The sequence below is a fragment of the Corylus avellana genome, chromosome 2 (assembly GCF_965113065.1).
Source record: "Corylus avellana chromosome 2, dhCorAvel1.hap1.2, whole genome shotgun sequence".
NCBI lineage: Eukaryota > Viridiplantae > Streptophyta > Magnoliopsida > Fagales > Betulaceae > Corylus > Corylus avellana.
This window is the reverse complement of record NC_142491.1, coordinates 24,925,320-24,949,954: the sequence shown is the minus strand read 5'-3', so window position 1 is coordinate 24,949,954 and position 24,635 is coordinate 24,925,320. Positions and strand designations below refer to the sequence as shown.

Here is a 24,635-nt window from a genome sequence, read left to right as displayed (position 1 = left end):
ATAATCCAGTTCATAATTCCCCACCAGATGAGCAACTATTTGAGAAAACTCAAAGTGGTCTTCCCCGATCTAGAAACACCTGGAATCACCTTGCAGCCGTAAAGATTCATTCCTTTTGGTACAAGAGAAGGAAATATTGATGCTTCAAGTTTAAAGTACCACCGTCTGGCTGAAGACGTTAAACTTAGCGCTCATGGGAGGCACCTCATAGAATATCCTTTTTATTTTGTTGTTGTTTTGTTTCATTTATCTTTTGTTTTTGCTTTCCTTTGTGTTTTATTTTCCTTTAGTGTTTTAATGTTTCGAGGCCTTGGTCAATGCTGTTACATTCTGTTACTGCAATTGAGCGCACCCTGAGTGCGATCGAGCACAGTAACCAACTTTTGGCTGCATTACATTTTGTCAGTGCGATCGAGCGCACCATGTGTGCGTTCGAGCGTACATCACCCAAACACGCACTTCACTGCGCTAGTGCGATCGAGCGCACTCAGGCAGCAGGCCACATGACCTATTTTAGGTCACTTTCCCTCCTTTCCCCCATTCCCCACATCCTTTTCTTCCCTGTGCCATACACACTCCATCACTGCACACCACCTCCCCGCACCTCCACAACACCACCACACAACCACACAACCCGTTTTCCCTTCACACAACACATCACACACCCAACACCTACTCCCTTAACTTTCAGTTTTACATAATTTTTCGCAAATTGTGGGTGTTTCACCACCCACATTTGCATCTCTGTGGTTGGATTTTCATCTTTTGCAGGGGCTTTTGGGTAGTCGTTGCCATGCCTTAGCAACCTTAGTCATCACAGTGCACACCAGGTGTTCGACAGAATTCCCGAACCAAGCATAATCTTCGGGACAGCTTTGAGTAGGGACCATAGTCTGGCTAAAGACGTTAAACTTAACGCTTATGGGAGGCAACCCATAGTTATCTTGTTATTTTATGTTTGCCTTTGTGTATTTTCATTTCATCTTTTTATCTTTAGTTTCTTTAATTTAACTTGTTTTTGTGTTTTCTTGTTTCGTAGGGACAAATGTGCTTCAATTCAAGTTTGGGGGTGTGCAATGAGCCATGCTATTTCAAACAGTTCTTCCATCTCCCGAGTAAATTCTTTCCATATTATACACACATTGGGGACAATGTGTAATTTAAGTTCGGAGGTATGGGGGACACTTTACACACACTTTGTCCTAGTTTTATTTTATTTTTATTTGTGAAAAATCAAAAAGAAAAAAATATATGCATTTTCATGTTTGTCTTAAAATTTTGATTGATCTTAAAAATTGTGATTTGATTTAATTGGTACGCTTAAAATTTTGAACACATGATCTGATAGTTGAGTTTTTCAGTTTGGTTACTTGCTTAGGACAGTTGAGAATTCACATGTTTGATCTAATCTTACACAAGCACATTAGCACATAATTTGTGTGGTATGACATGAAGTCTGATCTGTGTGTTTCTATGTCTTCGGTGAAACTTGATGATTTGTTAGATGGATACTTTGGCATATACATATGTGATAAAAAAAATAAATAAAAAGAAAAGAAAAGAAAAGAAAAGAAATCTTTGATAAGCTTTTCACTAAGTAACTGGGCCTCTTGCCTCACAGCATTGAGTGTTCACGTCAAAAGGTGAAATTTTTTGATTTGATTGTTGTCATAGTTAGTTTGGTTTCAGAGCATTTTTGACTTGAGTTAGTCTTAGGGGTGTCTCTACACCTAATGCCCTAAAATCATCTGGTTTGGGAGCCATTGACTTAACACTCGTTACATGGGTCAATTAGAAAGCTTAAGGGAACCAAACATTGCACAACCTGACGAAAAAGAAAAAGAAAAAAAAAAAAAAAAAAAGAAAAAGAAACATATGCCATTGTTGTTTATTCAAAAAGGGATTTTAGTGAACTTCGAGATATGGAGACATTGCATATTGGAAATACTTGGAAGCTTCATAATTATGTACTAGTTCACCTTACATTGTTTCGAACTTATGATGCTTTAGCATGTCTTTTGTAAGTAATTAAATTTTAAAATTCCAATTCATTGTGAAGATAGAATTTATCTTTTTAAGCTTGCTAATGAATGAAAAATCATGGTTTTGAGTGATATATTAAGTTTAGAATAACATGAATTGTGCATGATGTTTGTGGGTAACATTTCTAGAAAACCCTCATGAGACTTCACTTGTCCACTAGGAAATTCGTAGGGGTTTAAAAGGCTTGTTGCATACGCTAAATGCAATCGTACATCCCACGAAAGATGGATTTATCTTTTTGTTTTCAGTTTTCCATTTAAGTTTTAGCTTTGTATTGCTAAGGGACTAGCAATATGTATGTTTGGGGGTCTGTTAAGTGCTAAAATATTCATATTTTAAGCCCTTAACTTACATGTGTTAATCCTTTAGTTTAGTTAATTTATGTCATTTTACTTCATTTTTGTATTTTCTTTGTTTTATAGGTTTTTGGAAGAAAAGAAAGCGTTTCCGGAAAAGTTCCAAGCTTAAAGGGAAAATTGGAAAGACCTAGAAGATATAGTTAAGCTTAGCCAATCATGGTTAAGTTTAATCAAATAAAGGAAATGATTAATTCGAAATTTCTCAAATTGAAGTCAAATCGGATTGGATGCAAAATTGGATTCTGAATATGTCTTGGTATTTTGGCCATAAATTTCATCTCAAATATCCGATTTAGGTGATGCAAGTGGCATTAGAAAGCTAACTCAAAATGATACAAATCATTGTGAAATAGAATTTTCCTAATTTGAAGTGTCTCAATGCCAAAATCGCCCAGCAAGATAGGAACGCAATTTTGGGCGAATCCTATTCCGATTTGGACTTAGGTTTTCTTTTTCTTAATTGGAGTAGGACTTAAATCTCCGAAATTCTGAGGATTACTAGGGCTTCTAGGACTCTCCTAAGCCCTATAAATAGACCTCTAAGCCTCACAATTCAATAGACAATTTGAAGGAGACAACTTTGTAGGGAGGAATTGGAGGCTACTTCTATGAGCGGTTTTCGGTTCTTTCTTTACCTTTTCTTTTTCTTTTATTTTAATTATGTGTAACTAACTCTTAAGGAGGGCTAGATTGAAGCCCTAATTATGTGTATTTAATATTTCAATATTAGCGCCTTTGTGATAATCATATTGTGTTGCTTAACTTGATTAATTCATATTTTCTTGAATTCCTCATCTATATGTGACTGACCATTATATGCATGTGGTATGGACTAGTTAGTTAAATCAATTTGGATGACCAAGTCCTGAGTTTAACATAAGTAACAAAAGATATCCACACTGGATTCTTAGGTTAAGCAACATGGGGAACCGGGAGTAGACACCCATGCCCTAGGCCTCATGTGTTTGTCGATTTCCACATATTTATGCTTTCTTAAAGAACAACTTAGTAGACACCCATGCTAAATCTTTTAAGAAAGAAAAGAATTAGAGTAGGCACCCATGCTTAATTCGTTGCTTAGGGAAATCAATAGCTTAAGGAGTAGACACCCTTACTCTTAGATTGACAAACATTAAGTATTCACAATATGATTGGATCATTGGCATATTGTTATTTTATATAAGTATGATTAGTGGTGGATATCAAAGCCCTACCTTTAGCTTTTTTCATTTATCTTTATTATCTTTTTATTTCTCTTTCACAATATCAATTCGGTGACAAGTTGATATTTTTAATTAATTCTAAAGAAAATCACAATCCTCGTGGGAATGATCTCGTACTTGCTGCACTATACTATTGTTTTGATCTTGTGCACTTGCGAGTTAAAACGTACTAAATATTATCTATTAATTTAGGTAGTATTTGGCACAACATGCTTTCCCGAGGCCAAGCATTCAAAAAATTAGACTTAGAGTTTATTTTTAAAAGATTGCAAAAGGAAAGGAAAAGTGTTGTGCAAATTACCCATCTAAATTAATAGGCAAATACTTGGTACGTTTTACTTGCAAGTGCACAAGATCAAACGATAGTATAGCAGGCAAATACGAGATCATTCCCACGAGAATTGGTAAATTATGTTTAGAAGTAATTTCCTATTTAATCAAACAGATAAAATTCAATTGTCACGATTGAGTTAAAATAAAGAAATAAAATAAAAGGTAAACTAAAACTAAAAAAGGATTAGGATTGTGATATCCATCACTAATCAGACTAATTAAGATAACAATATGCCAATGCGTCAATCATACCGGTGTATTTAATGTTTGCCAACCTCAGGGCATGGGTGTATACTCCTTAAGCTATAGATTTTCCTAAGCAACGAATTAGCATGGGTGTGTACTAAGTTATTCTTTAAGAAAGCATAAATCTATGGAAACCGACAAACACATGAGGTGTAGGGCATGGATGTATACTCCCAGTTCCCCATGTTGATTAACCCAAGAACCCAGTGTAGATTTCTTTTGTTACTCTTATTAAACCCAAGACTCGGTCATCCAAATTGATTTAATTAATTAGTCTATACCACATGCATATGTTGATCAGGCAAACACATATGAGGGATATAAGAAAACAGGAATTAATCAAGTTAAATACACCAAAATATAATTGTAGCAAAGACGCCAATATTGAAATCCTAAATAGTCATGACTAGGGCTTCAATCTAGCCCTAATTAAAATATAAACTACATGACAAAATAAAAGGTGGAAGAGAAGAAAAATCCAAACTCTTCTTGATCTAGCCTTCAGTTCCTTTCTAGAGCTTGTGCTTCTTTTCTCCACACTTATTCCTAGAAGGTAAGATGTCTATTTATAGGCCTTTAGAAGTCCTTGTTACACTAGTAAACCTAGAAAATTCGTAGGGTTTAATCATTCTACAAGTTGGATTTGGAATACCCTAATATGGAAGGAAAGGGCATTCTGGCCATAGCTCATTGTTCTCTAGTGCACGGGTGCGTTTGATCGCAGCCCGTGTGCGCTCGATCGTATGTGTTAGGCACTCAATCGCAAGTGCGATCAAGGCTGTTGCTTGTGCGCACGAGCGCATGCCTTGCACTCATTTGGTTCTCTTACTTGTAGTGTGCTCAATCACAGGGCTCTTGTGATCGATCGCACTACCAGAGGCTTTAGCTTTTCCCAAATTTGCTCTTTAAGCTCAATACTTTCAGATTTTCTTCCTTTTCTTCCAAAGTCCTACAAATACACAGAAAATACAGAAAAGGAATAAAATGACATAAACTAACAACACTAAGGAATTAACACATATAAGTTTAAGGGCTAAAATATGAATATTTTGGCACTTAACAAAAAGCAAACCAGAGTTAGACAAAATGAACTTTTTGACTAATATTCAAATATTATAAAAGAATCATTCGTCCTCATGTTCAGAAATCCCAACACTACCCTCGATTATAGTAGGTTTCGAGGATTCATTAGTAGGATTGAACCCAAACTCTTTAATACCCCGAGCGCTTGGGATCTGCTCTTGACAGAGGCAAGCCTCATCTTCGGGAGGAAAGGCATTGGGAGAAGCCGTGTCAAGATTGATATGCACGGAAGGGTTGAAGGCTAAGTCTCTGAAGGTCTTAAAGCCTACAACATACCCTCGGGACTAAGCTTGATCTTTTGTCCAAGAAGCGAAGGTGAGCTGCCTAAAATAGTTTCGAGCTTTCTCGTTGTAATGGCGAAGCTACCCCTTCACATGATGGAACTTCTCCTTGAGTCCCTTGACCTTGCCTTGGCCTTCTCAACTCTCGAACATTGTACTGAGGCCTCCCTCTATGCTTCCTTAAGCTGTGAAGATACTCGAGTTATCCTATCTTCGGAGGAAATACATTGTAGCTCAGCATTGGTGCATCTCTCCTCAATTTGCTTGAGCTCCTTCCCGAGGATTGAATGGTCTTCACCAAGCTTCTCAGACTTTTCCTTGATTGCCATGAGCTCGGCTTCTAGGCTCTCAGCCCGGTAATTGGCCTCATCAACTTTAGAGTTAGCTTTTTCAGGTTTGTTCTCCATGAGCGACAACTATTGAGTTGAGAGAAGCAGTTCATTTTCTTGTTGGGCCAAAAGCTCCTTCAACCGAGCTTTCTCAGCCTCGGACTCCTCCAATCTCTTTAGCAGATTCTGAGTCTCTAAAGTCGAGCTTTGAAGGTGGTTCTTAAAGTCGCAGTAGAGGAATAGTGTCTTCATAATACCCTGCAAAAGAGGAGCATAGTGAGCCAATTTTTAAAAAGCATAAACAGGGGAAGAGAATAAGGAGCACTTATGACCAATTGGTAGTAAATATTCCACTCCATCACTTCCCTTAGAGACTTGTCGCCAGCACCCTTCAGGTAGTCCAAGGGGATTAAATTGGCTAAGGCACTGAAAGGATTCCCCAGCAATCCCCGGTTCAAATTGGTAAGGGGCGGGCCAACCATCCAACTCAAAGTCCTCGGGTTAACCGAGGAACCGGCCGCCTGAGAAGCCTCAACAGAATGATCCTTGGTTGAGCAAGGAGTCTCCTCGGTATGACTCAGTGTCATCGCAAACTAAGGATTAACCTCATTTTCACAAGGCAATTCTCGGGAGTGGGATCCAACCTTGCATTGATGAGGAATCCCTTTGGGTTCTCGGGTAGTTTCCGTATCGTTGGGTTGAAGGTGTGAAGGATTGGGCTTGGCTCTGCAAGCCTCTGGACTCTTAGACTTAGCCTCCTTTGGAATCAGCATGACCTTGCCATCATCCTCGACAATCTCTATAATGGCAGGCTCCTCCACCAAGAATTTCGAGCTTCGGGGAATATGAGCAGTGACTTCCATCAGGAGGCACTCCACGTGGCCCTAAGACTCCTCACTAGAACCAAAAGCCGAAGGAGTCACGGATTCCTGGGAAAAGGATGAAGCGGGCACAACTATGTTTTGTGACAAATTTCACATAAATTAACAGACGAATATTTTGTACGTTTTAACTCGCAAGTGCACAAGATCAAAACAATAGTATAGGGTGCAAGTACGAGATCGTTCCCACGAGGATTGTTGATTTTGCTTAGAATTTATTAAAATATTAACTTTGTCACGAAATTGCTACTATGAAAAAGGAATAAAGATAAATGAAAAGGTATGACTTTGATATCCACCACTAATCATGCTCAATAATATAACAATGTGCCAATGTTCCAATCATTTTATAAATACCTAATGTTTGCCAACCTAAGGGCATGGGTGTCTACTCCTTAAGTTATTGATTTTCCTAAGCAACGAATTAGGCATGGGTGTCTACTCTAATTCTTTTCTTACTTAAAGGATTTAGCATGGGTGTCTACTAAGTTGTTCTTTAAGAAAGCATAAATCTATGGAAATCGACAAATACATAAGGCCTAGAGCACGGGTGTCTACTCTCGGTTCCCTATGTTGATTAACCCAAGAACCCGTGAGGAGATTCTTTTGTTACTCTATTAAGCCCAGGACTCGATCATCCAAATTGACTTAAATAACTAATCCATATTGCATGCATATAATGGCCAATCACACACATATGAGGAATTCGTTAAAACAAGAATTAATCAAGTTAAGCCTCACAATTTGATTATCACAAAGCTGCCAATATTGATATATTAAAGAAACATAATTAGAGCTTTAATCTAGACCTACTAAAGTAACTAGTTGCACATAATTAAAATAAAGGGAAAAGAAAGAACTGAAAACCGCTCCTAGAAGTAGCCTCCAAATTCTCCTCTCCAAAGTTGTGTATCCAAAGTCCATTTTCTAAGAAGTTTAAGGGTCTATTTATAGGCCTAGAGAAATCCTAGAACCCATAGTAAACCTAAAAAATTCATAGAGTTTAGTCCTAATTCAACGAGGATTAGAATAACCCTATTTTGGAAGTAAAGGAGGTTTGGCACTGCCTCTGATTCTTTTCTCCAGCGCACGGGTGCGCTCGATCGCAGCCCGTGTGTGCTCGATTGCACCAATGCGATTGAGTTTCTTCTTGTGCGCACGAGTGCAAGCCTGCGCTGGTCTTGATGCTCTCTCGTAGTACGCTCGAGCTCAGGTCCCCTGGGACCGATCGCATTGTCAGAACTTCTAGTTTTTCCCAATTTTGTCCTTTAATGCATGAACTCTCCAGGAGGGCTTCCTTTTCTTCCATGACTTACAAAACATAGAAAACACGAAAAGGAAATAAAATTGCACAAACTAACAAGGAATTAACAAATATAAATTCATGGGCTAAAATATGAATATCTTAGCACTTATTACACCCCTAAACTTACATGTTGCTAGTCCATTAGCAATACGAAACTAAAAACAAAATGGAAAACTTAAGACAAAAAGATAAATCCATCTTTTATGGGATGGACGATTGCATTTAGCGTATGCAACAAGCTTTTTAAACCCATAGGCATTCCCTAAAGGACGAGTGAAGTCTCGTGAGGGTTTTCCAGAAATGTTACCCACAAACATTATGCAAAAGTTCATATTATCCAAAAATTGAAGTGCCACTCAAAACCATGATTTTCATTCATTAGCAAGCTTAAAAAGATAAACTCCATCTTCTCATTGAGTTGAATTTTAAAGTCTAATTACTTACAAAAAATAGGCTAAGACATCACAAGTTCAAAACAGTGTAAAGTGAACTAGCACATAAGTATGAAGCTTCCAATTAATTCCAATGTGTAATGTCTCAATATCTCAAAGTTCACTGAAATTCTCATCAGAATGAACAACAATGGCATAACTTTCTTTTTCTTTTTGACCAGGCTGTGCAATGTGTTAAGTGCCAAAATATTCATATTTTAGCGCTCAATTTACACTTGTTAAGTTCTTAGTCTTGTTATGTTGTGCTACTTTATTTCCTTTTTATATTTTCTGTGTTTTTGTAGGTCATGGAAGAAAGGAAAGCATTTCTGGAAAAGTTCTAAGCTTAAAGGGCAAATTGGGAAGACCTAGAAGATATGGTTAAGCTTAACCAATCATAATAGAGGACCTTATGATGTGGTCAAGTTTAATCAAATAAAGAAAAGGATTAAATCGAAATTTCTCTAATTAGAGTAAAAATCGGATTGGATTCAAATTTAGATTTTGCATATATCTTGGTATTTTGGCCATAACTTTCAGCTCAAGTATTCGATTGAGGTGATTCTATTGGCATTGGAAAGATATCTCAAAATTATACAAATCATTGTGAAATAGTAATTTCCTAATTCGGACTTCTGCTATGCCAAAATTGTCCCGCAATAAAAGAACACAAATTTGGATGAATCCTGTTCTGATTTGTACTAGGATTACTTCCTAATTGGACTAGGAGGCTGGACTCTGAATTTCCTAAGATTACTAGGGCTTCTAGGACTCTCCTAAGCCCTATAAACAGACCTCTAAGTCTCACAATTTAATACACAATTGAGGAAATACAATTCCATACAACTTTGGGGAGAGGAATTGGAGGTTGCTTCAAGGAGTCGTTTTTTGTTCTTTCTTTCCCTTTTTCTTTCTAATTTTATTTTAATTATGTGTAACTAATTCTTTAGTAAAGATATATTGAAGCCCTAATTATGTTTATTTAATATTTCAATATTGGCGCCTTTGTGATAATCATATTGTGATGCTCAACTTGATTAATTCTTGTTTTATTGAATTCCTCATATGTTTGTGACTGGCCATTATATGCATGTGGTATGGATTAATTGTTTAGGTCAATTTGGTTGATCGAGTCCTGGGATTAATAGAGTAACAAAAGAATTCTTCACGGGTTCTTGGATTAATCAGCATGGAAAACCGAGAGTATACACCCATGCCCTAGATTCCGTGTGTTTGTCAATTTTCATATATTTATGGTTTCTTAAAGAACAATTTAGCATACACCCATGCTAAATCCTTTAAGAAAGAAAAGAGTTAGAGTACACACTCATGTCTAATTCATTGCTTAGGAAAATCTGTAGCTTAAGGAGTATACACCCATGCCCTTAGATTGGCAAACTTTAAGTATTCATAATATAATTGGAACATTGGCATATTGTTATATTATTGAGCATGATTAGTGGTGGATATCAAAACCCTATCTTTTCATTTATCTTTATTTATTTTCCATAATATCAATTTAGCGACAATCTTGATATTTTAATCAATTTTAAACAAAATCAACAATCCTCGTGGGAATGATTTCGTACTTGTTGCACTATACTATTGTTTGATCTTGTGCACTTGCAAGTAAAACGTACCAATTATTATCTATTAATTTAGGTAGTATTTGGCACAACAATTTTTTGGCGCCGTTGCCAAGGATTGTTTAATTTTGTTTAGACTTTTTTTCTACTTTGCTTTATTTTGTTTTAATTTTTTTTTTTTTTTTTCATGTTCTGCCTTCGGAGGTGCACTCGAGCACTTATACCAGTGCGATCGAGCGCACTAGCAAGTGCGATTGATCGCGCATCTAGACAGCAACACAGAAACTGTTTTAATTATAGATCTGATTTTTTTTTTTCGTTCGTTTCATGCTGTGTCATTCGAGTATGCATTTTCGTAAGTCTTTATTTTTCATTTTGTTTCCCTTTTAGTTTTAACTTTATGATTTTATTTTTGTTCTCATGTGGGGAAAAATTCCGACACCACATGGATCATGTTCATATTGACATAACCCTTATCACCATGTTAGAAATTGTCCCTCACCAAGGCAATTTTCTAACCATTCTTATGGGCATATGAACACATCGTTCTCTAGACCAAGGGACGACAACTATTTTGATTCCTATTACTCAACACATGGAGCCAACAGTCAAATCTCTCATGGCATGCTCAAGTTCCTGTAAATCTTGCTCCACAATTTTATGAACTGCACCATCAATCAAATCCGCAGTTCTATGATCATTCATATTCCTCTCAATCTGCTCCACAACAGCAATATCAGGCTGTACCACCTCCTCTTGAGTTTTCTGAAAAGACTTTAGCTATGATCAGTTTGGTGACCAATAAAACACGGCAAGACATTGAGGAGATGAAGGCCCACCGCAAACAGAAAGGCAATATTCTCAAAGAATAAGAAGAAGAAGCATACCAAGATGAGCCATCTCTACAGTTCTATGGTCAATCATATTCTTGCCTTAGCCCGAGTCTGAGGTAATCCATTTTTAGGTTAGAAGCTCAAGAAGAGGTGCCATCTCCCATATATGATTATTCATATTCATCTCCACATCAACAATACCAAGAAGAACCATCTCCTCTAAAGAGTTCTACCTTAGAAAAAGCGTATGCTGCCTTAGAAAAAGAGCATGCTACTTATAAAGAAGAGATGTCAGCTCATCTTAGCTAAATGGAGGAAAGCAAGCGATCATTTGAAAGGATGGAGGCTCACCTCAAGCAAATATGAGACATACTTAAAGAAGAAGAGGAAGAGTGCCAAGGTCAGTTAGTGGCCAATCTTAATAAGCACTACATGGAGGAAGAGTGCACCTACTATCATGAGCAAGCTGTCACATTGGGGAGTGAAGTAGTGATTGAAAATCAAGTGGATGAGAGGAAGGAGGAGCAAACTGAGGTTCCACAAGAACCACATTGGGAAAAAGAAAAGAGCACTGAGAATTCTTCAACATCATCTCTTATTCTCGAAGTACCAGGAGTCCATGAGAGAAGTTTGTCAGAGCTACCAAGTGAGCAAATTGAGGACATCAAGATTGGAAAACTCAGGTTTTATTCCAGTTCATGATTCCCCACCGGATGAGAAACTGTTTGAGAAAACTCAAAGTGGTCCACCCCGATTTACAGACAATTGGAATTCCCCTGCTAGAGAAAAAAATTATTCTCTATGGTGCAAGAGAAGAAAAGATTGGTGCTTCAAGTTTGAGAGGAGGACAACAGTCTGGCAGAAGACGTTAAACTTAGCGCTTAGGGGAGGCACCCCATAGCATATCCTTTTTATTTCTTTGTTTGTTTTTATTTCATTTTTATTTTATTTTTATTTTATTTTGTTTTTATTTTCCTTTGTTACTATAGTGTTTTGTTTTGTAGGGACAAGTGTGCTTTAGTTCAAGTTTAGGGGTGTGCTATGAGCAATGTCATTCCAGACAGTTCATCCATCTCCCGGGTAAAATCTTTCTATGTTATACACACATTGGGGACAATGTGTAATTTAAGTTTGGGGGTATGGGAGACATTTTATACACACTTGGTCCCATTTTTGAAAAAATGCATGTTCATGTTTGTCTTAAAATTTTGGTTGATCTTAAAAATTGTGATTTGATTTTTATTTGTGAGCTTAAAATTTTGAACACGTGATCTGATAATTGAGTTTTTAAGTTTAGTTACTTATTTTGGACAATTGAGAATTTACGTGTTTGACCTGATCTTACACAAGCATATTAGCACATAATTTGTGGGGTATGACATGAAAGTCTGATGTATATATATTTATATGTCTTGTGTAAAACTGGATGACTTATTAGATGGATACTTTGACATATTTATATATATAAAAAGAGAAAAAGAAGTATATAAAAAAAAATGATCATTGATAATCTTTTCATTAAGTAACTGGACCTTTTGCCTCATTAAGCATTGTGTGTTCATGTCAAAAGGTGAGAATTTTGATTTGATTAATGTCATAGCTATTTTGGTTTCATAGCATTTTTTACTCGAGTTAGTAAGCCCTTAGGGGTGTCTTTACACCTAATGTCCTAAAACCATCTGGTTTGGGAGTCATTGGCCTAACACTCGCTACATGGATCTATTAGAAAGCTTAAGGGAACCAAACATTGCACAGCCTAACCAACATAAAAAAAAAATAAAAAAAAAAAAAGAAAAGAAAAGAGAGAAAGAATGTTATGCCATAGTTAATCATTTTGATGGGAATTTCAGTGAACTTTGAAGAAATTGAGACTTTGCACATTGGAATTAGTTAGTTCACTTTACACTGTCTCGAACTTGTGATGACTTAACTGGTCTTTTGTGAGTAATTAGACTTTAAAATTTCAATTCATTGTGAAGATGGAGTTTGTCTTTTTAAACTTTCCAATGAATGAAAATCATGGTTTTGAGTGACACTTCAATTTTGGGATAACATGAACTTTGCATAATATTTGTGAGTAACATTCCTAAAAAACTCTCACGAGACTTCATTCGTCCTCTAGGGAATGCCTAGAGGTTTAAAAGGCTTGTTGCATAGGTTAAATGCAATTGTACATCCCATGAAAGATTGATTTATCTTTTTGTTTTCTGTTTTTCACTTTGTTTTTAGTTTCATATTGCTAAGGGACTAGCAATATGTAAATTTGGGGCTGTGATAAGTGCCAAAATATTCATATTTTATCCCTTAATTTACACTTGTTAATTTCTTAGTCTTGTTATGTTATGCTATTTTATTTTCTTTTTGTGTTTTCTGTTTTTTTGTAGGTCATAAAAGAAAAGAAAGCGTTTCCAAAAAAATTCCAAGCTTAAAGGGCAAATTGGGAAGACCTAGAAGATATAGTTAAGCTTAACCAATCATAATAGAGGACCTAGATGATGTGGTTAAGTTTAATCAAAAAAAGGAAATGATTAAATCAAAATTTCTCTACTTTGAGTCAAAATTGAATTGGATTCAAATTTGGATTTTGCACATATCTCGGTATTTTGACCATAACTTTCAGCTTAAGTATCCGGTTGAGGTGATTCTAGTGGTATTGAAAAATTATCTCAAAATTATACAAATCATTGTGAAATAGAATTTTCCCAATTTTGAGTTCGGTTATGCCAAAATCGTCCTACAATAAAAGAACGCAAATGTAGACGAATCCTATTCCGATTTGTAGTAGGATTACTTCCTAATTGGACTAGGGGCTGGACTGCGAATTTCCTAGGATTACTAGGGCTTCTAGGACTCTTCTAAGCCCTATAAATAGACCTCTAAGTCTCACAATTTAGGGGACACAATTGTAGAGACAACTTTGGAGAGAAGAATTTGGAGGCTACTTCTAGGAGTTCTTTCTTTCTCTTTTCCTTTTGGTTTTATTTTAATTATGTATAACTAAACTCTTTAGTAGGGCTAGATTGAAGCCCTAATTATGTTTCTTTAATATATCAATATTAGCGCCTTTGTGATAATCATATTGTGATGATTAACTTGATTAATTCATGTTTTATTGAATTCCTTATATTTGTGTGATTGGCTATTATATGCATGTGGTATGGATTAGTTATTTAAGTCAATTTGGATGATCTAGTCGTGGGCTTAGAGCCTGTTTGGGATTGCGTTTGAATAATAGAGCTTTTAAGCTGAAAAGAGCTTTTGGACAAAAGCTTTAGTTTTAAGCTTTTGTCAGAAGTGTATCTTAACTATTTTTAGGCTCTTTGGACCCTTAAAAATGTTTTTAATTTTTTTACCAAACGAGTACTTTTTTCTTTAAATGGACTTTTTGAATGTTAAAAGCATTTTTAGGCCTCTCAAACACAATCCCAAATAGGCCCTTAATAGAGTAACAAAAGAATCTCCTCACAGATTCTTGGGTTAATCAACATGGGGAACCGGGAGTTGACACCCATACCCTATATTCCATGTGTTTGTCGATTTTCACAGATTTATGCTTTCTTAAAAAACAATTTAGTAGATATCCATGCTAAATCCTTTAAGAAAGAAAGAGTTAGAATATACACCCATGCCCTTATGTTGGCAAACTTTAAGTATTCATAATATGGTTGGAACATTGGTATATTGTTATATTATTGAGCATTACTAGTGGTGGATATCAAAGCCCTACCTTTTCATTTATCTTTATTTTTTTTTTTTCATAATATCAATTTCGTGGCAAAGTTGATATTTTTTATTTAGAAAATAAATTCTAAACAAAATCAACAATCTTCGTGAGAATGATCTCGTATTGACCGCACTATACTATCATTTAATCTTGTGCACTTTCGAGTAAAACATAGCAAATATTATATATTAATTTAAGTAGTATTTGTTACAACAACTTGCCCAACCAACATCTTCTGCTAAAATAGCCTACGTTTATTTGGTTGGAAAAGAAACCTAGACCAATATGTTGAGCGGATAATATCAGCCCAAAGTTGATAATGTAGCCTAACAAATAAAGTAACTGGGACACTAGCTGAAACAATTATAACAATTGGAAGCCAGGCCATTTCACTGTAATAAACCAAAAAACAGGTTGCACTAAAAGCTACAACCATGGTTACTATAGAGACGAAGAGTGTTGTAAGTCCAAACAACAACCTTGCAGGTAATGACTCAAGGAAATCCTCTTCCGCATAACGTGAAGTGAGAATTGACAAAAATATTAGTATCGACGTCGAAGAGGAGACTAGAGCGATTGCATCTGATATGAAGAACACCAAAAACCACTTATGTTTCAAAAAAATAGGTATTCCTATTTCTTGGTTGTTGCCACCTGGCACAGTAAAAGCAGCAGCAAATACCACTGTGGCAATCAGTGCCGCCACAAGCATGCAATAGTTTGCAGTGTCTTTCATCCACTTTTCACCTTGTTCTTTTAACTTTTCATGATTCTTTGTGAATGATTCCCATGGTGTATCTGCAAGTTCACCTTCTATATCTTTATTCGTTAGCTTCTTGTATGAAGGCGGCACTATCTTTTCTATCTCCTACGATGATCGAGGCATAAATAATTGACAAGTGAAAGTGCAACCAATAAATATGCAATCTAAGGAAAAATAAATTCAAATCATATAATTGTATACCCACCTTAAACCACAATAACTCTCGTTGCATTTGAAGGGCTGCTCCTGATATGATATTTAGTCTCTCTAAAGGAGCCAATCGTCCAGCTAAGTGAAGCATGGTGTTATCGTCTGTGTCAATATATTGTGCAATCATACCCTTGATAGAACCTATCTCATATATTAGATTGAACACATTTTCTTGCCGAAGTTTAACAGCAATGTGAAATATACTTCGGTTTTTCTCGTCTACTCTCCATATGAGATCAGGATAAGAGCGTATAAGTATAATTAGATAATCAACATTCCCTAATTCTGCAGCTTCAAAAAGTAAAGTCGAATGGTTGTCAACTAGTTTTGAGAACTGGTCTTTTGGCAATAGTAGAACCTCACTCCAGAGGAGTTTAACCAATTCATGAGCTAACGTCTGCATCAAAGCTTTGTTGGACATCCCTTTGAACCCTACAAAAAAACAAAAACTGTTGAAAAATCATTTGGTAAGAAATTAATATCAATTTTATAGTCAACAAAGATGGGGACCTAGGTGATTATTTTAGCAAAATTCCTAGAAAGACATTATATTAAAGTTAAGGAAACTATGTCACCATTCGTTTGTACTTTCGTACTTCACTTTTCAATTTGATAAATTGGAGACGTGTTAGCAGCATTTGTAAATCGAGACCTTCGTTAACTTTCACGTTAATAGATAACTGAAACAACTATATATAAAGTAATCATGTCCTTTTGTTAAAAAATTCAAAATTTTTAAAAAAAGGAGTTGACGTCCACCTCAACCTTGAATTGGACATTATTTATTTTATTTTATTTTTCTATTCAAAGCAGGAGAGGAGGAAAATGAGATGAATTGGACATGTATACTTTCCCCTCCATGAGAGTTTTGGTCACAGAGACCCCACGACCCCTCACAGGGTCCATCTATATGAACCTTAGCATTGGGGGTTGCAGAGTTAAAATATGAGAAAAATATTAATTCTTAGCATTTCTCTTTAAAAAAAAAAAAAAAAACGTAAAGAAAAAGAAAAATATAAAAATCTGTACTTGCACCCTATGCAAGAAAGAGTTACAAATATCCCATAGCTTAGGAAGTAAATATATATCATCTAAAGATCATCTCATGAGACCAAGTAAGACTACTTTCTCATTCAAAGTTGATTTGAGTAAAATTGTCACTAGTTGGGAATATGTTTTATATATATATATGAGGAAGTAAAGAAAGTTTGTGCTAGGGAGGTACACTAACAGTAGTTTAAGCATCTTTTCCATAGAGATAGCTGACTTTCGTCTCCGAATGCAGAAGGTTTTCTGGCCAACTCTTGCAAAGCTATCTGGTTGAAGCTATTCTTCTCGGTTGCTAATTTTCGATCCTTTCTCAGAATTTTCAATGCTACATCTGTCCATAAAAAAAATCATTATGTGGTCTGTAATATTGCACTAGAAACCAGTACTCTATCCAACTTCTAAAACTCATATATAGTCAAAGTTATGCCATAATGAAGAATGATTGGTCTTGTGCAATTTTAAGGGAAATTCTAAGTGCTTTTCTGGTGTTCTTCCTAGTAGTCTCATCGTCCTAGGTGAATATTATTTTTTTAAAATCGTCTGAGAGAAATAAGGGCCATTTTTTTAAAAAAAATACTATCAACCTACGATCAGGAGAACACCACGAAAACACCTAATATTTTTCCCAAACTCCCAATTATATATATAGTAGTGAGATCGATGTAGGACATACCATACATGTCAGTAGAAATAGTGGCAACAAGGATGTCAATGCGTTCTTTAGATTCCAAATCTTCAAAAGGAGTGAGAGGGTATAGATAGGACACCATCTCTCTACGTCCGTTCAAAGCTGCCATGTAAAGTGGTGTCTTTCCATCGATACCACGGATTAATGGCAATTTCTTGTTCACTTCCACCATCTCCTTAGCAATTAACACAATTCCTGATCCAGCAGCAAAGCAAAGGGCTGTGTTTCCATTTTTGCTTTGTAATGCTATTTCATCCGAACTCATCCGTTTCACCAACTCGTTGACAAAAGCTGGACGTTCTGCTGCAACTGCGATGTGAAGAACTGTCTCATTCTCTTCTGTTATGGGACGACGAAAGACATCTGAATATTTCTCAAATAGGGCCTCAGCATCTTCCCAATCACCTTTTAGGGCAGCTTGATAGAGACGAACAGAAGTGTCAAGGTATTGAAATCTTATTGTCCCTGGAAATTTTGAAGATCATACATTTTAATTAGATACTAATTAAAGAAACACGACGTTAAAGTATTGATTAAATAATTAAATTTACTTATTTTTATAGGGAGCTCAAATTTTTTAAATAAATAGTGATTTATTAGAAGAAAATATAAAATATCACATATCTATGTGATTGCATGGGGACAAAAAATAATGAGAGAGCACTCACTAGCATTAAGTTCATCAACATCTGGGACTGGTTCATCTAATGCCATATTTGATTTAAAGGAAGTGAAAGCTGCTTTATAGTTATCTTGTCTGACTCCTTGCAATCGTCACCTTTGCCTTTTGTCTTTTTACTTGATAACACCCCCTTGGACCTTTTCTTCTTTTGCAAGAAATAAAATCAGATAGATCCAACATATGATTAGTACGTAATTAATATGGTATCGTGTAAGTGTATAGAATATTTAAATAGATGAGCAGATGAAGAGCGAGCACCGGTGAGTCAGTGACAGAGCTAGAATCTGGTTAATGAAGGGGCGAGACTAATATTTAATTAATATAAATATTTTCTTTTATTCGAAACACCCTAAAGAAAATATTTGATGTTCAATTAATTGTTTTGAATATTTAATTATTTATCAACGTTATGCAATTATTTTAAAGTTACTTTTCTCCATAGTAAATAGAAGAATTTTGAAATTAAAATGCAGTTGAATACAAATAAGATAGAAGTATTCCATTATTCCACGTTAAATAATAGAATACATATTTAAATAATCCAATCAATTTAGAATCCGGTCCCGGTGGGCTTTAGGTTGTATTCCGACCGAGTCCCTATGGGTCCTCATAGAGTTGTTGCTGTGTCCTAACTAAGTTCCGGCGGTGTCTTGGTAGGCAATGGCGGAGCCAAACAATTCATATTGTTGGGACCACTTAACTAATTTATTTATTATTTTTTTGGGAACAAAAAAAATGTCTAAAATTGCATTTTACGGTCTCTTAGAAGTACAAAATCATCAAGTATTGAATTTAAATTGAAGTTCTGAGCAATTTCCCTTCCAATATAATGTATATTAAAAGGTCCCTAATGTGGACTCTTAACTCACTAGCGGCAAGAAGCACTTTGGGGGCTGTCAGGCTTGGGTTACTAGTGGCAAAGGTCCCTAACGTGGACTCTAACTCACAGGATACTGAGACCAGATTTAATAAAACTATGCTGAATCCATGGAGTGTATAATTCAACCTTCACCAAAATAATCAATACACTAAACACAGTTGCAGAACATACAACAATCCTCCAAGGACCTTGGTTTAAAAACTAACTTGTAATTAGTCTGGCTGGATGGCAGATTTAGACTATGTACATGTATCCGTGGAATATATTCCACTATGTATGAAACATTTAAAACAAAAAGGTTTGACATTTAATCTAGAAAGATCTGTCGGTATTGCCGAGGAAAAAAAAAAATTAATCTTTCAAGTGGCTCCTCCACTGCTGGTACAGGGTCCCAATCGGGTCCCTGACCGAGTCCGACAATGTCTTGGCGTGGTCCTGGGGCGTTCTGGTCAAGTACCGACAACACCCAAAAATAGAGGAAATATTTTTTAGAAATCATTTTACACCAAAACAAATGGAGCATAAAGAATATGATAATTTATTATGGTTGTTTTAAAGTATCAAAGACCTCCAACATGAAGGCCAGGTGCTTGGTGTTTGAACTGCAGAGAGATATCTATAGCTACAAAAATATTTATTCATCTAAAAATTAGAGAGATTGTTTTTACAGCAATACAAAAATTACTCATTCATCTTAAAAAAAAAACCAAACAAAAAGATTTATATTTGCAGAAAAAATTGAGATACGAACACCTTGAGATATGTTATGTATTGAGTCATGCTAGTTAATTACAGAGAGAGAGAGAGAGAGAGGGAGAGAGAGTCTCACCATTGTAGTTGCTTAGCATGTGATAATGAAGATGATTTAGCAGCTAGGACTGCACTAAGCCATCCCTCACAACAAATTATCAAATAGTTTGCTTAATGAAATTTGTGAAGCAGTAAATTAGTATGAGGAACCACCATGACAGAATTGAAATACAGAGCTTATGTTTTATGAATTTATCAAAAAAAACAAAAGAAAAAGAAATTACGAGTAATAAATTGCTTTTGATATGATGACAACAACTATATATGATGCTAGCTGAAGATATATATATTAATTATAGAAGGTTGACAACACTTACTATTAGAATTCTCCGTAGCCGTTTGCGGATGGAGCTTCAGAGTCTGCGGCTGAGCAGTCAAAGGAAATGCTGGAGAGTTTGGCTACAAAGTCCACCAGATTTATAAAACAATCTTCACCAATATGTAGTGAGAAATTAACATAAATAAATAGAATAAAAATTCAAAAAGTTGGTCAAGTAAATGAACCTCGTTTTATCTCTACAAAAAATTAAATTTTTCCTGACGGACGTTTTTTGACGTGTCAGGTAGCCTGACATATCAGAAAACGTCCTTGACGGGGCCTTTCTGACGTGTTTCACGCGTGAACACTATAGGTGTCAGAAATGAAAAATTTCTGACGTGTCAAGTTTTAACCTGTCAGAAATTTCTGACGTGTTAATTATAACACGTCAGAAATTATTTGCTGACGTTTTAAATTTGACTCGTCAGAAATTTCTGATGGGTCAAATTTGACACGTCAGAAATTTTTCTGACGCGTCAAATTTAAACACGTCAGAACAATTTCTGACGTGTCAAAGAGTGACACGTTAGAACAATTTCTGACGTGTCAACTTGTGACACGTCAGAAAAATTTCTGACGTGTTTAAATTTGACCCGTCAAAAAAATTTCTGACGTGTCACAAATTGACACGTCAGAAATTAACATAAATAAATAGAATATTGTCGAAACGTTTTTATATTGATCCATCCCATGTGCACCTAATTGTCGGCTGTCTCTTTTGTTTTTGGATACAGATAATCACAAATATATATATATTAACTTATAAAAAATTATTTTTATTCACAATATAAAAATACTCATATAATTTTTTTTTTGTAAAAAATTAATATAAAAATTGAGTTTCGGTGGATCTCGGCAGGCTCCTAGTGAGTCCCAATGGAGGCCCGACGAATCACTAATTATTATATTTGACACGTACGAAAAATTACTAATTTTATATATATTCAATCATATTAAATTTTAATAGCAATGCAAAATTGAAAGGTGAATATACTAAATTGACATTTGTTTTTTTTTTAAAATAAAAAATAAAATAAAAGTATAATAACAAAAAATGATGAAAAATTGAAGGTGATAAAGTGAAATTTTCTCAATTTTTTTTTTTCTCCCTCTTTCTTTCTTGCTATACAGACTCTAATACAGCATAGACCTTTGGCTTTGGCTTTTAGATCTATTAACAAAGTCCAGAGATCCTCACATGCAGGGCTTTTTAGGTTTGGTTTTCTTTTGGATTTATTCGTATATTATTTACTCATTTGATTCTCAAATCGACAAACCTAGCTAAGACGTTATTGAAACCCGTCTGGAACCCCGCAGGACCCCACCGGGACCCGAAAAGATTATATTATATTACTTCGACAACCCAAAAGTAAATAATATATGAATAAACCTAAAAACCCAAAAAGCCCTACATGTGAGGATCTTTGGACTTTGTTAATAGATATAATAGCAAAAGCTAAAGGTCTATGCTATATTATATATATATATATATATATATATATATATATATATATATATTAAATGATTATATTACTTCAACAACCCAAAAGAAAACAAAACCCAAAAAGCCCTACATGTGAGGATCTCTGGACTTTGTTAATAGATCTAAAAGCAAAAGCCAAAGGTCTATGCTGTATTATAGAGTCTGCATATATAGCGAGAAAGAAAGACGGAAAAAAAATAATAAATAATAGAAAGAAAAAAAAAAAAAAAAAAGAGAGAGAGAGAAAATTCCACTTATCACCCTTAATCTTTCATCACTTTTTTTATTATACCCTTAAACTTTATTAAAAAATGTCAATTTAGTATATTTATCTTTCAATTTTTTTTCAATTTCACCAATCTGTTAGGATTTTCCGTTACTGACTTCAAAACAGAATGTAAATAATAGGGTGAGTTTTATGATAAACTTTGAGAGAACATAAGGAACGGTTCTACCTCCAGAATAACCAAACAAAAACAATAATCATAGTTTAACTATCAAGGTAAAAACAACACAACATCATCCATAGATAACACGAGTTTTTGTTGACGAAGTGAAAAACCCGAAAAACACAACAATGAGAAAAACTACTTTGAGGTAGTCAAACCCGAGAAATCACTAAAAAAGATATCCAAAATACAGACACAAAGAAAACGTACAACTTGTGATGCCCCGGGTTTCCGAGAGTTACCTATCCCAATAATTGACCATTTTTCTTAAGCCTAGGAAGTTATTTTTAACCTCCTAGAGTATGCCTTAACCTAAAACAAGCCTTCACTTGAAATTAGCCTCACACCAAACATTCGTTGACCAAAATTCGATCCACTGGATATTGACCAAATGTTCCACTTGTAACCCTATGACCATTGTATAATAGTACACCAAACGTTCGGCCATAGTACCAAACATTTTGTGATAGTCTAAAAAGCATTTTTAATCCATTCGCCAACTCTATAGCATGAGACACGCCCTTTACCCCTATAATTACCCTCGTTTCTCCCCTTAGCCACATTTGACACCAGAAACCCTAACCCTAAAGTGAGAGGAGAGTTCTAGAGAGAAAGAAGGAAGCTTTGGGGGAAATTTTACCAACTTCAAGGTAACCCTTGAACTTTTACTATGTTTTCATGTTGTCCTGTCATTATATTTACTTCCTTCAAGTTTTTAAAAGGCATTGTAACTTGTGAAAAATTTTCATTGGACGAAAAGAGATGTTTTCAAAAATATTTTAGCAACACTCACTTATTTCTTGGTTTCACGTGTGTTATGCTTCACTATATGTGCATGAACTTGCTTAGAGCCTAGGGTGTAGTTTTAGCATGGTAACATTAGAACATAAGCCCAAAACTCTACATTTTTTACTCTGCCTAAACGTTCTTCAACTCTGGCTGAACATTCTCCCCGTGTCCAAATGTTCGCCTCTTGAATAGAACGTTTGTTCAGAACTTAGAATGCATGAAAGTAGGATTTTTCAACCTTTTAGCTAAGAGTGATCAACTAGGACCTTTTTGTGCCTTTAGTGAACCCGCTAACACTACGTATAATGATAGCCGTGTTTCATTATAGTAGGGGTTCAAGATGTCAAGCAACTCAAGTGGGCGTACAAGGTAAGTAAACACTTATAATTGCTTTCCTAAAAAAACGTTCGATATGTCAGCTGACTGAGCACGCGTGATATGAGTATGCCTACTTTTGTATAACTTGGTAACTGTCTTAATAATTTGTTGATAAGATGCATCATGACAAGGTACACCGGTACATGCGGTATAATGGTTATGAGCTTACTATATATACTTGATTCTATTGTCAAATGCGTGTATGAATGTGATATATGGGCATTGGATCTAATGATTATTTCGTAACCGACACAGCCATAATTGGCGGGTTACTATAGGACGTATATTATTAGTAGCGTACGCCACCCGAGGTTGGACTCGGTTGGGCTGTTAGTATATGGACCGTAGCGTACAATGGTCGGGGTACCGGCATTGTATTACATGTCCCTCAGGACACCGCCAACCCTGCTGAGAAGGGGTAATATCTTAGGTAGACCATGTATAATAGTTATGACCTATTACAGCATTAATTTCTTGCATTAAAACGCTTAGGCAATTGCCGCGGGAAGTATACCTCTTATTTCAACAAAATGATATTTTTATGGTATATTAATAGAGGTAACACCTCATTTAAATTCTTGTCAAACTGCACGTTTATTTCTGCTCATTAATAATTAGCTCATGTCATGCTCAATTGTAAGGTTTACTTACTAAGTCTTTGGACTTATGCGGTTATTACATCTTATAAGAAGCCTCTTTCTAGGAAGAGGATAGTGGGGAGATTGCCACTTCGGATTTATTAAGTTGAGACGGAGACCTACATGTTGTTATCAGGTTTGATCAGACTATTTGTATTTCTATTAGTTGCTCCATGTCTATAATCAAGGATAATTTATGATTTTATTATGGTTATTAGATTCCACATATTTATTTCACCTTCTTATGCACTTACTCTGAGTATGCTTAGAGGGGCGGTTCCCAAGTTAGCGACCTGTTAGCTAAAGTGGGATAATTGCCAGTAACCCTACCAGACTGATCCATGCCAGATTTGGGGGCATTACACAACTCAATGTAAATCCCTAGACTCTGTACGACAAAAAGTTACCCACTTTCCTCTAAGCTCGACAATCTCTTTATAGTGCCTCGACGACTCACTGATCTATTGGTAAGCTCTTGTAGCAAGAAATAACATGAAAAAAATCCTTCAAAGTGCATCGTCAAAACTAAATTGTCTTGGGGGGGGGGGGGGGGGGGGGGGGGCTTGGTCTCTTAAAAAATAAATTTTCTATAAAAATATATATCTTTTTTATAAAATAAACCTTTAAAATTATTTTTTTTTTCTCCGAAATATACATATTTTTAAAAATTTTGTCCCCCCCAAAACTAAAACTTCTAATTCCATCCCAGCATGTGAGAATGTAAGTTTCACAATTATAATTATTTCAGCATGAGCGGAAGTTTGAATATTACGACTTTTTTATAGGCTCAACTATTCCAAACTTTTTTATTCTTTTTACTAGGAAATGTTGGGCTTTA

The 24,635-nt window shown here is 35.5% G+C and overlaps 2 protein-coding genes across 2 annotated transcripts; both read right to left on the bottom strand.

The window, feature by feature from the left end:
• Positions 1 to 14,896: 14,896 nt before the first annotated feature.
• LOC132169333 (uncharacterized) lies at positions 14,897 to 17,790 on the bottom strand. The gene is made up of 4 exons (XM_088513720.1): positions 17,355 to 17,790; positions 16,857 to 17,012; positions 15,627 to 16,054; positions 14,897 to 15,526 (listed from the first exon to the last, which is right to left on the bottom strand). The coding sequence occupies exons 3-4, from the start codon at positions 16,050 to 16,052 to the stop codon at positions 14,897 to 14,899; spliced, it is 1,056 nt and encodes a 351-aa protein (XP_088369846.1). The 5' UTR covers positions 16,053 to 16,054; positions 16,857 to 17,012; positions 17,355 to 17,790.
• On the bottom strand, positions 16,858 to 18,083 carry LOC132167754 (uncharacterized). The gene is made up of 3 exons (XM_088512677.1): positions 18,038 to 18,083; positions 17,355 to 17,834; positions 16,858 to 17,012 (listed from the first exon to the last, which is right to left on the bottom strand). Exons 1-3 carry the CDS (start codon positions 18,081 to 18,083, stop codon positions 16,858 to 16,860), a joined length of 681 nt encoding a protein of 226 aa, XP_088368803.1.
• Positions 18,084 to 24,635: the final 6,552 nt, after the last annotated feature.